This window comes from Gossypium arboreum, chromosome 12 (genome assembly GCF_025698485.1).
Source record: "Gossypium arboreum isolate Shixiya-1 chromosome 12, ASM2569848v2, whole genome shotgun sequence".
Taxonomy (NCBI): Eukaryota; Viridiplantae; Streptophyta; class Magnoliopsida; order Malvales; family Malvaceae; genus Gossypium; species Gossypium arboreum.
Window position 1 is genome coordinate 86,894,093 of NC_069081.1, and position 13,101 is coordinate 86,907,193.

The 13,101-nt window shown below is 28.9% G+C and overlaps 1 protein-coding gene across 1 annotated transcript; it reads right to left on the reverse strand.

Moving 5' to 3' along the window:
- Nucleotides 1-9,189: 9,189 nt before the first annotated feature.
- Nucleotides 9,190-12,246, reverse strand: LOC108480638 (uncharacterized). Its single transcript, XM_017783689.2, has 7 exons — nt 12,050-12,246; nt 11,858-11,896; nt 11,619-11,756; nt 11,083-11,222; nt 10,856-10,962; nt 10,095-10,210; nt 9,190-9,913 (listed from the first exon to the last, which is right to left on the reverse strand). Exons 1-7 carry the CDS (start codon nt 12,188-12,190, stop codon nt 9,545-9,547), a joined length of 1,050 nt encoding a protein of 349 aa, XP_017639178.2. The 5' UTR covers nt 12,191-12,246; the 3' UTR covers nt 9,190-9,544.
- Nucleotides 12,247-13,101: the final 855 nt, after the last annotated feature.

Sequence of the window (13,101 nt, forward strand, 5' to 3'; positions counted from 1 at the left end):
CATGAAAGAACACAGTACAATAAAATTTAGATGACTGGGTACCAGAATGCTTGTTTAGTATTTAGGTATGTTAACTCTGTTTCAAGGCAGATATATAATTATTACATGAAAGTACAGAGTACAATAAAATGGACAAGGGCAAGACACATGTAATAAGGTGGTAAAAGTAGGTAAATCAATTCTATATTAGATTAAGAGTAAATTGATATTTTTATTAAAAATTTTATCTATTTGTATTATTAAAATTTATTGTGATTGATGGAATAACTAGAGAGTGGCATGTGGCATGTCACGTGTACCTCATATTGATGTACAAGAATCAATTTTTAACTGCAGAAATGAATAGAATTTTAAATAGAAATACAGGTTTGGTCTTTGATTAAATATATAAAGATTAATTTATCTATTTTTAAATAGAAAAATAAAATACAAATTTAACTCGTAGTACAAAAACATCTATAATATTTTAACTATAATAAGATTTAACGAATTAATTACATTAAAATTCTAAAACATGGTCCAATAAAATAGTGACTTATTTCGTAAGTAAAATATTTTTCCTATTTGTTAATCAGCTAATACTTATTCGAATTGGAATATTAAATACATCTCGATTTTGATTGCTTGATGGAAATTTATTTCCTTGTTAAAATATTCAACCACCTATGCCTATTAGCTTATAAGCTACCAATTAAATTCAATATATATATTAACATTAATTTCGCTATAGATTATTATTATATATTTTTTTATGATACAATGTCTAGAACTATTTATAGCCTCTCCCCAACCCTTAAATAGGAGAATAAAACCCACTTCCTCCTGCACCGACAATAACGTCAATGTCAATCAAGCTAAGACTCAATCGACTAAATTCAATATAGTTACTTTGTATGTAAATTGTTTTTGGGTTTTTGTTTGATATTTATTCTGGTTTCATATAATTTTGTTTATAGTAGTGAATATAGAAGGTAAAGGTATCATGAATGTTATTGTACTAGGAGTCAGATTATATTTTCTCTCATCTACTATAAAATGGGTAAATTAATCCCTATACGTTGACTAAAGAGCAAGTTAGTCTTTTCTGTTAAAAATTTCATCCATTCATACAGTTAAAATAGACATCACTGAAGGAATATCTAGACAGTGAGACACCACATGTATCTCATGTTGATGTATATGAATTGATTTTTAACAGTAGAAATGACTAGAATTTTTTACAGAAAGATTAGTTTGCTCTTTGATATAATGTTCATGGATTAATTTATCTATTTTTTAAGTAGAGGAGGCAAAATGCAAATCGATTCCTAATAAACGGGCCTCCATGATACTTTTACCAAATATAGAACTATAAATGGTTAGTGTATCAAATAAAAATTGTATTTACAATTAAGGCTTTCATAATTAGACTGTAGTCAAAGCATTGATTTTCGATTTGATAGGTACAACCGATTCATCTAATTTAATTAAAAAATTTATATATATAAAAAAAGAGAAAGTCAATTCAACCGGGTTTTTAGTTCGATTTAACTAATTTTGAGCGATTCGCAAGTTAATTAGTCTAATCTCTCTCCATCGATATGATTAGATTTAAATAATATTGTTTAGAATTACAATTGTGACTGCAATGATAAAAGAGTTGAAATTTTAGTTAAAATGGGAAATTGGTATCACATTTAATTTTAAAAAACTTTTCTCGAAAGTTCTAAATTCTAAACAAGGCAATAATATGTCTGAAAAAGATTTAGTTAAGGATCCAACCAAATTTCGATTCAACTAAGTATGTTCGGTCTAAGAGCAACACATTGGATTAGGATAATCAATAGAGAGATGACACGTGTATATACATTACTTGGTGATTGAAATATCTTAATAGTTCCTTAGGCAAAAGTGTGTGTTTTGAGAAACTAATTTTGAAGAAGCTATCTTTGGTGCACTAAAATTATGGAAATTGTTCTTTTTTGGTGCATTGCTCTTAGCTTGAATGTTAGATTTTATTTTATAAGTAGGGTTAAATTGCATTACAAGATCTTAAGTTATGGCTTAATTTCTTAATTAGTCCTCAAGATATCAATATTTTATCATTCAATTTCTTTCGTTAGCTTTGCCATTAGTTTGGACTTTAAATGTCAACTATTGTGTGAATGGATTAGACCAAACTAGTAAGTGGAGATGCCAAAAAATTCCTTAAGAGGGGCTTGAAATGAATCATAATTTTTTGTCATAACATCAAATTTAGCCCTCAATTTTTATATATTTTGTCAATTTGGGCTTTTTTTAGCTAAATTTGGTCTTGACCTTTTAAGAAAGAGTCAAATTTAACCATCAACTTTTCAAAAAGAGTTGAATTGTTGTTTTTTAATGGAAATACTGATTAAAACGCTAAAGTTTTAATCATGGTAGACTGCATGGCAATCCACATGCACTCTTGCTAATTTTTTTGAATTTTTAGGAACTTTTTCAATTTCTTTGAACTTTCTTATTATTAAAATTTTTATAATTTCTAAATTATTTGTTGACATATCATATAAAATAAATAATTTCATGTCAGCATGAAGTATACATGGACTGTACTGCAGGGGTGAAACAAAAAAAAAATTAAGGGGGGCGAGATTAAATTATTTATTTTTATGAGAGCTGCAATTCACATTTTATTGGCTTATATCTTTACGGTTTTCAAAATGACTAAATAAAAATCCTAGCATTTTTGGGGGAAACTATAATTTTACCATATATTAACTTAAGATTTTATAAATTTTGGGGAGGACTAAAGCAATAATTTTCCATTTTGAGGGCTAAGGCCCAAACTTGCCCCCTTCCCTTTGCCTTCGGTGGGCTGCCACGCAAGTTACCACATGAATATCGTTAAAAAAATTTGATCTGCATTTCTATTAAAAAATCTATTTAACTCTTTTTGAAAGGACGAGGTTCAAATTTAGTTAAAAAAAGAAGGGTGAAATTGACAAGAGATGTAAACATTGAGGGCTAACTTTGACATAATGCTTAAAATTTTTTAAGGTATCAAAGTGCAATTTTATCATTATATTAATTGATGGTCGAATTCAATTGACTATTTTTGAGGGGTAAGATCACTTCTTATTCTCTGCCTTTGTCCTTGTGACTAATTAAAAAAAAAAAAGGAATAACCTTTCTAAATTTTAATGACATTGTTTAGTTTTTTAATATTTGATATATATATATATATATATATATATATAAAAAGTAATCTAAGATAGATTCAAATTCACATTTGACACTTAAATCAAAATCGAAATAATTGATGTGGACAAAGGATTTTTGGGTGGGTGGATGCTGATATCTTATGTTGTTAACCAACAATGTGTTAGGGTTGAATCTCGGGGACCACCCTCCCTCGTCTCCATCATAAGCAAGCCGAGGGGACAAAAATCCAGTCCAAATTTGCCCCATTTTCAAGCTCTTGACAACAACCCTTTTCCCCCAAACTTGAATATTTTGTGCATTAAATGTTCACTTTGCTTGATTTTTGTTAGGGCTTGAATCATTGGGTCATTATGAGCTATGATGTCAAAAAATCAGAGGAAGAAAAATCTACTTTTTTCCATTTCCTTTTCCAATAATTATAATAAGCTACAATATATCAAATTTTTTAAAAAATCTACAGTTAGGTGTAACAATAAGGCAGAGAACGTACTTCAAATATTTGAGACTACATTATTGAGAGAAACAATTACAAACTCGAAACATAAACTATAAAATGGACATGAAAATTGCATAGAATAAAAAAAATATAAGTTCAAGAAACTATAGAGTAAAATCTAACCATTAAAAAACACAACACAAAACAAAAGTTCATCCATAACAAACATGTTCAAACCATCGACCTTTATTTTGCCAATGTCTCTTTGGCAAACTTCGTTAATGTCTTTATTTGTATTTCAGGTTAATATTATATTTAGTATCTGAGTTTGATTTTAATGTTTAAGTTAATACCTGAATTTGGCTTCGATGTTCAATATAGTACTTGAATATTTTTTTTTTCAAATCGATGCTTGAAGTTTTTTTCTCAATTAAGTATATAAGTTTAGTTTCAATATTCAATATGGTACTTGATTTATTTGTTTTGTTCCAATTAAGTATCTATATTTTTTTAACTAAAGTATACGTGTTAAATATTCATTAGACAACATAATATCTTTTAATATAGATACCGAATTAAACTTTGAAATCAAACTTAAATATCAAATGATAAATTAACTTTCTAGACCGTTATATATATATATATTTGTGTGTGGGTGTACAAAGTTAATTTGTGCACTACAGCTTTATGTTTAAATATTTTTTATTGTTGAGAATATAAAAGTTTGAAATTAATAAATAATTATATTGAGTATATAGATTAATTAAAAGTTTGACAAGATGGTCCTTTAAAATAACATAATTGGACCCCAATTCGTATGATTTGTCTAAAAGATATGATGTTGCCAAGTTCCTCAATTTTCATGACATTAAAATAATTTAATTTAATTTAATTAGGTTTTTAAATATAATTTAAATTTCTCTGTATATTTTAATTTGAAAATAATATATAAAATAAATTTTTATTTCTCAAGGTATTTACTAGAATAAGTTCAGTAACTAACCCTCCACATTCGTAAACCTATTAAAGGATAAATCTGAGTACAAGTTTTAAAGTCAGTAAAATAATTTTATATTTAATCTATATATAAAAATTAAAATAAATATTTATAATATTTGATATAATATATTTACATAATAATTTTAATTTTAGAAATAAATCAATAAATATATTTAAAAGTAAATAAAGTTGGACAAAAATACTAATAACAACAATGATTGAATTATTAACCGTTATATTTTAATAAATATTGATGGTATCTTTTGACCAAGGAAAAGAATGAGGAAGAAACTATTTCTAACACTCATCATCATGTTTCATCTTCATTATATCTATACTATTTATAAAAAAATTAATTAAATCTCTCAAATTTTTGGAATTTCTCATTGAGTCCCTTAAAGTTTAAAATTTTCAATTAAACCCTAAAATTTTAAATTTAGACCCTTCATATTAAGATCCCTCACTATTTTTTTTATCTTGATCTCTCAATATATATTATTTCATCATTGCTTCTAATATATTCTTTTTTCGTTAAAATTTCCAATGGGAAAAATAAGAGACAAATACGTCTCAAAAAATTACTTTATTTTTAAAAATTCTAAACTATGAGAAATTATTTTATGGATCCTTCTCACCACATCATCCATGGTCTCTTTTCAATTATTTAATGACATTTCAATAATTTGTTCATGTCATTAACACATAATTTTGGTAATTTTTTAACCCTGAATCTTAAACCAAGAACCCAAACCTTGGACCTTAGAACCCGAACCCAAACCTAAACATTGACCTTGAACCCTAAACCTTAAACTTTGAATCTCAAACCCCAAACCTCAAACTATAGACCATAAACACTAAACTTTGAACCTCAAAACCAAACATTGAACATTAAACCTTGAACTTGAACCCCATAATTGAACCCCAAACCATGAATCCCTAACACTAAAGTTTAAGCCCCATAATTGAACCCTAAACCTTGAACTTGGGGTTCGAGTTCAAGGTTTGAAGTTTGAGATTCAATATTTAGGATTTGAGGTTTAAGGTTTGGGTTCATGGTCTAAGTTCAAGTTCATGGTTTAAGGTTTGTGATTTAAGGTTTGAAGTTCAAAATTTGAGATTTGAGATCAATGTTCAATGTTTAGGGTTTGGAATTTAGAATTTAGTGTCAGTGTTTAGAGTTTAAGGTTCATAAAATGATTTTTCCTAAACTATTAAGGAGGACTTTTTTTTTTATGTTGCCAAAATTTATCCCTTAAATTCAAAAATAGAGTGTAGCACCCCAAAAACATAACACATAGTCATGCGACTTTATAAATGATCAAAGTTTTGGATAAATTAATTAAACGTGGAAAAAATATTAATTATCATATCAATCAATTAGCAATTCCTCCTTGCATATTTCATAGAGCTAGAATTTTAGTTTAATAAATCTTGCGATTTTTTTTTTTTTTGGCTTTCATCTAAGTTAGTCTAACTCTTGAAACATGCAAATTCTGACAAAATTTCTCTAAAGCACTGAAATATAACGGAAGCAACTCAAAGCGAAAGAGCAACGAAAGAATTGAAAAACTATAAAAAAAGCAATGCACATAAGGTGTTTGAGTAAATGCCTTCAAATATATTCTTTAACTCATGAATATGTGAAGTACAATGAGATGATTACAAATGAAGGGATGACCTCTATTTATAGTTGAGCTATCTCAGATCCATCGGTACAAATTAAATTACATCAATGACTGAAATTAGTGTCTATCTACAAAATTAGAGTCCTAAGAAATTTAACTCTATACATCTTTATTCCTTAGGATTTATAATAATTGCTCTGGTAACTCTAATCGTGTTTCACTGGGCCACCAAGGCTACAAGTAGATGGATTTTTTCATGTGTTCCACGAATTAGGCCAGCTCAAGTGGATTAAATAAACCCCATTTGATCAATTGACCTCCACGGGATGATTTGTGTGCATTCGTCACAAGTTTTGATCCGCAGCTCGTGACACATGCATGAGCCAATGCAAGTATACAAGTAAAAGATTAAAAAAATAAATAAATAAATAAAAAGACGTCTTTGGTAAATGAAGATCAAATTGAATCTTATTATAAGTTCTGGTTATATCTGTTCTTTTTGACATAATGCTTAGAACTACCTTTAGTCTCTTCCTGACCCATAAATAGGATGATAATGCGTTTCAGCGCACTCGAATCCATGTCCTCTTGCATTGGCAACAATACTTATGTCAATTAAGCTAAAACTCAATCGACTGCTTTAATTTTTTTAAAGAGACTAATTTACTCAAAATCGAAATTAAGAGAGATTAAAAATATATTTTTTTAAAAAAATAATAAAATTATGCAAATCGAATAGGGGTTTTTCACATGAATGTTGCCGTTTCCAGCCTAGTGGGAATATTAGAAGTGCATTTCTTGGTGAAAGAATTTTGCATTGCTAGCTTCTTTGTGTTCAAAACCAAAATTTAAGTCAATAAAGCAATGTTTTACTTTTCGCTTTAATTTAATTTACTATTATTTTTCATCCATGCTTTCATCTATAACCAAATATGAACAAATTTCCTCCTAACTTTTGTTCCATAATATTTTAGATTTATATGAATGCTTTAGTTAAAAATAATAATGGAAAACAAATTGGTCTAGATTAGAAAATAATGTTGGTTTTAGAACATATTTCTCAAATTTAGGAAAGTAGATTGATTTTGGAGAGAGAAACATTATGAAGCATTTTCAGTTGAAACGTCGGAAAACACTTTCTTACTTAATGCATTTTTTTTTCAATATATCAGCTCCTTTGGTTAGATGATTTAACATTAGTGGTGCCGTTCTTGAGTCTTGAGTTTGATTCTTCTCTTACTCACATTTCTATTTTCTATTTCATGTTGTTTTAATTTTTTAAAATTTTAAATTAATATTTTATTAATAAATATATTGTTTTCAAGTATTTTAATTCATATTTTAAATTTATAACTCTTTTATTTATATATATAATAAAAATTAATTTTGATTTTTATAATATTAGAATTTATCCGTACCCATAATGTAGATGAAAAACAATAATATTTGAAATATTTTACATATAAAAATAATAATAATATTTGAAATAATTATTTAATTTTATAATATTAAAAATCACTATACTCAAAATATAAGTGGAGAAAATAAATATTTAATATATAAAATATATACATAAAAAATATATCAAACAAATTAGTTAAAAATAAAATATATTTAACATAATGATTAATATAAAAAATATATAACTACATATTTATTATTTTATTTATATAAATAAAATAATTATTAATTAAAAATGAATTTAAAAACTTAAAAATAATATATTTATTAATGAAAAGATTTTAAAAAAAGCGTGAAATAAAAAATACGGATATAAATAAGAGAAGAATTGAACCCGAGACTCAATGATGAAATCATTAATATCTAATTAAAAGAAAATACATTTTTGTAGTTTGAAATGTTAACTGAAAACACGGCTAGCAGGAAACTTTTTTTTTCTCTCTCCCGAATCATCTTATTTTTCTAACTATAGGGAAAAAAACACCTGTATTATGTTTTTTTTTTTTACCCTAATTTTTCGGGTATAAATGTGAAAAAATGAATCAACCCCGTGTGTGTCGCCTGATATTGTTGAAAAAGAAAAACAGCAGTGGTAAGAAAGTTAACAGAGTTTATTACCACCAAAAAACACGTGGATCAAACAAAAGTACAAAACCCTTTATTGCTTAAGCAATTTTTTTTATTTAAAAAAAAGCGAAGATGATGACTGAAATCTGTTAATTTTTTTATTAGAAGTGAGCGGTAGTCACGCTTGTGAGTATGAACTTGATGTTGCGCTCATATCCTAGATGCTTCTGCCTTTCTTACTTTCTCAAAGTCATTAATTACTTTTGCAGCTTAATTTGAAGGACTAGATTGATGTTTTTGAGCCCACATTATATATTTTATAGGATTTAAACATATAATGTTTGTGAAGATTGGGGATGAAATGTAATTTGGAAATTTAGAAATAAAAGTGATTTTTTTAATATCTATTTTGGCTGAGTTGCCACCATAAAAAAAAAATGATGTTTTTCAGCATTGTTTTATAGCATTGTTGAACTGCTTTTATGTCAGTTTTTTTATCTCCTTATGAATATAAATAAAGAAAAAATGGGTTCATCAACTCAACTCAGCATAACAATTACTTTGATTTTATAAGCTGTTAGGTAATTACTTTGATTTTATAAGCTGTTAGGTAAAAGTATTGTTAAGTACTTTGAATTAGATTGTATTTTGTTTCATTTACTTCATAAATAAATAAATTAGTCTATATATGCTAAATAAAGAACAAATTAGCTTAGCATGATATACACGTGACATGCCAAATGTAAATATCTAATTATTTAAATCAACTACATCAGTTTTTAACAGTAAAAATATATAAAATTTTAACAAAAATTACCAATTTACTATTTGATTTGAGATTAATTTATTTATTTCTCGAGTAGAAGAGACAATTCCTCTATAGTAATTATTTTACTCCTATGATGAAATAGATATAGATTTTAATTTAAAATAACGAACCGAATCAATTAATTATGACCTAAGCTCTTAATAGAGAGTGGGTCAACCACATAAATAATCCACTGGACTTAGACCTGACCCAGATTACACCTGTTTCTTGGAACACCCTGTCTCAAATTTGGTTTCAACAATATTGGGCTCTAACCTTTTTCAAACATGGTTTAAGCTTTGTGGGTTGCACTGTCTCAAAAAGAACAACCTTGACTTGGACTCAATAACTCTTGTTTGCATTTGTCTAATTTCTTTCTTTCTTCGCCTCATGCTAAAATTGTTACTTCATACAAACATGAACAAACGCGCAAGTCTTTTATCAACTCGTAGACGAAAATCGGCTTTAATCTGCACCACCACCAATGTCTTTTCTAACCCATTGTTTTACATGTTTTCGAGAATTTGGTGCTCTTTGCCTCCTCGTGCCCGAGTTCCAGTGCTTACTGGTGGAAGGCCTAGTCGACGAACTACTAGAATTTGCTGCTGCACCATTTTGTGATTGCCCAGTTGTTTCCTTGGCCGATGTCTGCTCAGACAATGCGAACGTATTCTGAGGATTTATGCTAGGCAACACCACTTGCTCTGACTTTGATCCAATCAACCCACAGTTTTCCTGCTGTAGTTTTGATATAGCCTCGAATTTCTGCCTCATATTCTCTAAGTCTGAATGAAGAAGAATTTCATCAACGTTAATTTCGGTTTTCTCCGCATTCTGAAACCCAAGCAAAATGAGATGTCAGATTCATTAAACTTCCAATAAAATTAAAATTAATTGATTAAACATGGAAGTATAAAATCAAGCACATGCATGAATTTCCACTGGATCAAGTATCAAAGACAATACAAGATGGATGTAAGCTTTCACAGAATCTATTAAAGATCAGATGACATACCAGTTGAGAAGAATGAGAGCCAACCAGGTCAAGCACATGTTCAAAATCCTTGGCATGGAAAACTTTACGACAAACAGGACAATTCCCCATGCTTTCTTCTACAGCTCCATTCCTATCTAAAAATAGGAGTTCAAGCAAATCATAAAGAAAATTAATATATGAAAGATCTTAGATTAGAACCAAAAAGTGTGATAAATAACATGGAACCTTTAGCAGTATATTTACTTCAATCATGGTTAGTGTTCATTTGCACCTCACCACAAAACAAATGTACAACTTAGTGCCCTAACAAATTCACAAAGTAACTGCATTTCATTTTATCTTTGAATAAGTAAATAAGTAAGAAAGATTATCATTTTTAACACATTATTTGATATAAAACTGTCTTACATTCAAATAGGAAGGGAAAATCATTTCTGAAAATCAAAACATAGAAACGAAATAACGGTCATTGCAAGAGAAGTTGGAAATTATCCTAACAAACATAAATCTTTTGAATTTAATCACCAGACTATCTTTCTTCCTTGAGCAAAGTAATTTCGTTCAACCATAGTGGAGATAATATCCTGATCCATTTTAATTTTAAGTATTTAGGCATGTTTTGCTGTTGAGCAAACGATCCAAATATGATAACAGTATATACAGAGCTGCCACTGCATGTTCACAATTCTTCAACAAATGGAACTTGTACAACACTCAAAAACATGCAGAAAATTTAGATCAAAGACGGTTTTCTAATTTGCACAGTGACTTAAACATACCTTGTTGATCTCCTCCGTTCCTTAAATGTAAAGTTGCACTAGAGACATTCTTAGCATTATTCTTGTTCTCAATTTGAAGCCAATTCCACCATCTAATAATGCATTCACTGGAATATAGGAAAATAAACATGAAAACATAAAAGAACAATGAAAATAAAGCAGGAACACGAACCTAAACATAATGTTAGAAATGAGTAAAAATTATAGAAGTAGAAAGTGTACTCTACCTATGAAAACAATGAAAACAAGACATCAACTTCATAAAAGGCAACCTTTCTGCCTGGTCATCTTCTGACACCAAAGGATATAAACACAATGGACAATCGCCATCAGGGTGGTTCATTGCGGAAAGCCTCTCAACCGCTTCCTAGAAATATGTTTTGAATCAAATTTTGGAAAAAATTCCACAACCCAATAAACTATAAAGATAGCCATTTAAATTTCCAAGTTAGAAAAATTCACAAAACCACAATTATCCATTTCACCAGTCTAGATGTTCCTATAACTATTCTACAAAAGGCAGAAGTGCATAATCTGGTTAAGACTTGTACCACTCGGAAGCTTGATACGAAGTACAAAATTAGCAAATCATTATAGCTATAAAAAAATAATTCATAATTAAAAGGTTTATGAAGTCTTGATATATACCAACTAAAATTTTCCCATGCTCTAGTCACCAATATACCTCATTCGAATTTCTCAGACATTTTGAAAACAACAATAAAATTAAAATTAAAAATCCACATTACAATACTGTGGTTACCTCACAAAGTGCTACAAGCATAAAACAAGAAGGGAGCTCACAGGCTTTGTCTCTTATGTTACTTAAAAGAAGTGTTTGCCTTTGTTCATCAAGACCCTTGGAATCTATAAGATAAACAAGAGGAGGCTCCTTAGGATACTGCCATCAAAACAGAAAGTTAGTAACAAGAATCCGGCAAATATAACTTCAAATCAAAATTTCTCTAATATAATTAATCATATTCCTAGTTCCAAAAATACCTGGGAGCTAGCTCGAATTCCAATAGCTGCTTCCACAAACTGCAAAGGAATAATAAAGAAAAGGATTGAATTAAATCCAATATCTATCTCAAAAATTTGATCCTTTCTTTGTATTTAAATTAAATAATGAAGAAATCGGAAATTAAATCCCTAATTTTACGAACCATTATGTTGTTATTCATCGATTATTACCTGCTGGGAAGAAACATCGGCAGTGCGAGGCTTGATGTGGAGGTGAAGGTACGGCGGATACGATTCAATGATGACGCAATCATCACCATAAACAGATTGCACCGCCTCCACTTCCATCTTCACTTCTTCTTCCTCCGCCATTTTTTCCTTTTTTTTTTTTTGGGGGGTTATTATTTGTGGTTTAAAATAAACAACTTTTTGTTCAGTATGCAATTAAGTTATGTGGTACATTTAAATTGGGGGCACAGTGATGGATAGGTCGTAAAAAGAGTGTTTTGCCCTAAACGGCAGCGTTTTGATTTAAAATGATGACTCATAGTGAAACTGCATTTTATTTTCCATAACTTAATCTCGACTTCTCAGAAAAGTAGTAACTATATGCTTAAACTTTTATTTACTAGAGATTTTAGTATCGAAGAATATATAAACTTTTGACATTGCTAACAGATATACTAAATATATATTCCATGTTCTCGAGGTTTTTATGTGATTTTTATAGAATATATTTCCCTATTCATGCACGATGTCATTGATTGTACATTGAAAAACTTTTATTTGCATCATCATATATTAATGAGTAATTATACTAGGTATTTTTAGACTCTGTATATTTGTTGATAACAAAATGAGAATGATTACTACAAATATTGGCAGTTAGGAGTCAAAGTATAACGCTGTTTACTCACAAAGTCAATCCGGTGGTGCTTATGAATCATAGACGAAAACTTACCTCTATGTCGTAATTGGTTCCTATCAACGGGTTTTCCATCTTGTTGCTCACTAAAATTGTTTCTGCATGCAGAATGGCAAGCCAACCGGATATGTTCTAATTCTTGCTATACATGTTTTTTTTTCTAGTGCTATTCATATCTTGGTACATGTGATATAAAGGCAATAGAAGTAGGTACTGTATATGGCACTACAGCAAAATTGATTTTTAGTGGCGTTTTTTTAGGCCTTTAGCGGCGTTTTTGCAAGTGCCGCAAAAAACGTCTCTATAGACGGCGCCGTAAAATTTTGCGGCATTTGCGCTTTTCTAACAGACGCCGCTA

Coding starts and splice junctions, on each gene's coding strand:
- LOC108480638 (XM_017783689.2), bottom strand. CDS start 12,190: ATGGCGGAGGAAGAAGAAGTGAAGATGGAAGTGGAGGCGGTGCAATCT. Junction 10,211..10,855: donor GAACGGAGGAGATCAACAAG/GTATGTTTAAGT, acceptor TCCTATTTTTAG/ATAGGAATGGAGCTGTAGAA. Junction 9,914..10,094: donor GCTCTCATTCTTCTCAACTG/GTATGTCATCTG, acceptor CTTGGGTTTCAG/AATGCGGAGAAAACCGAAAT.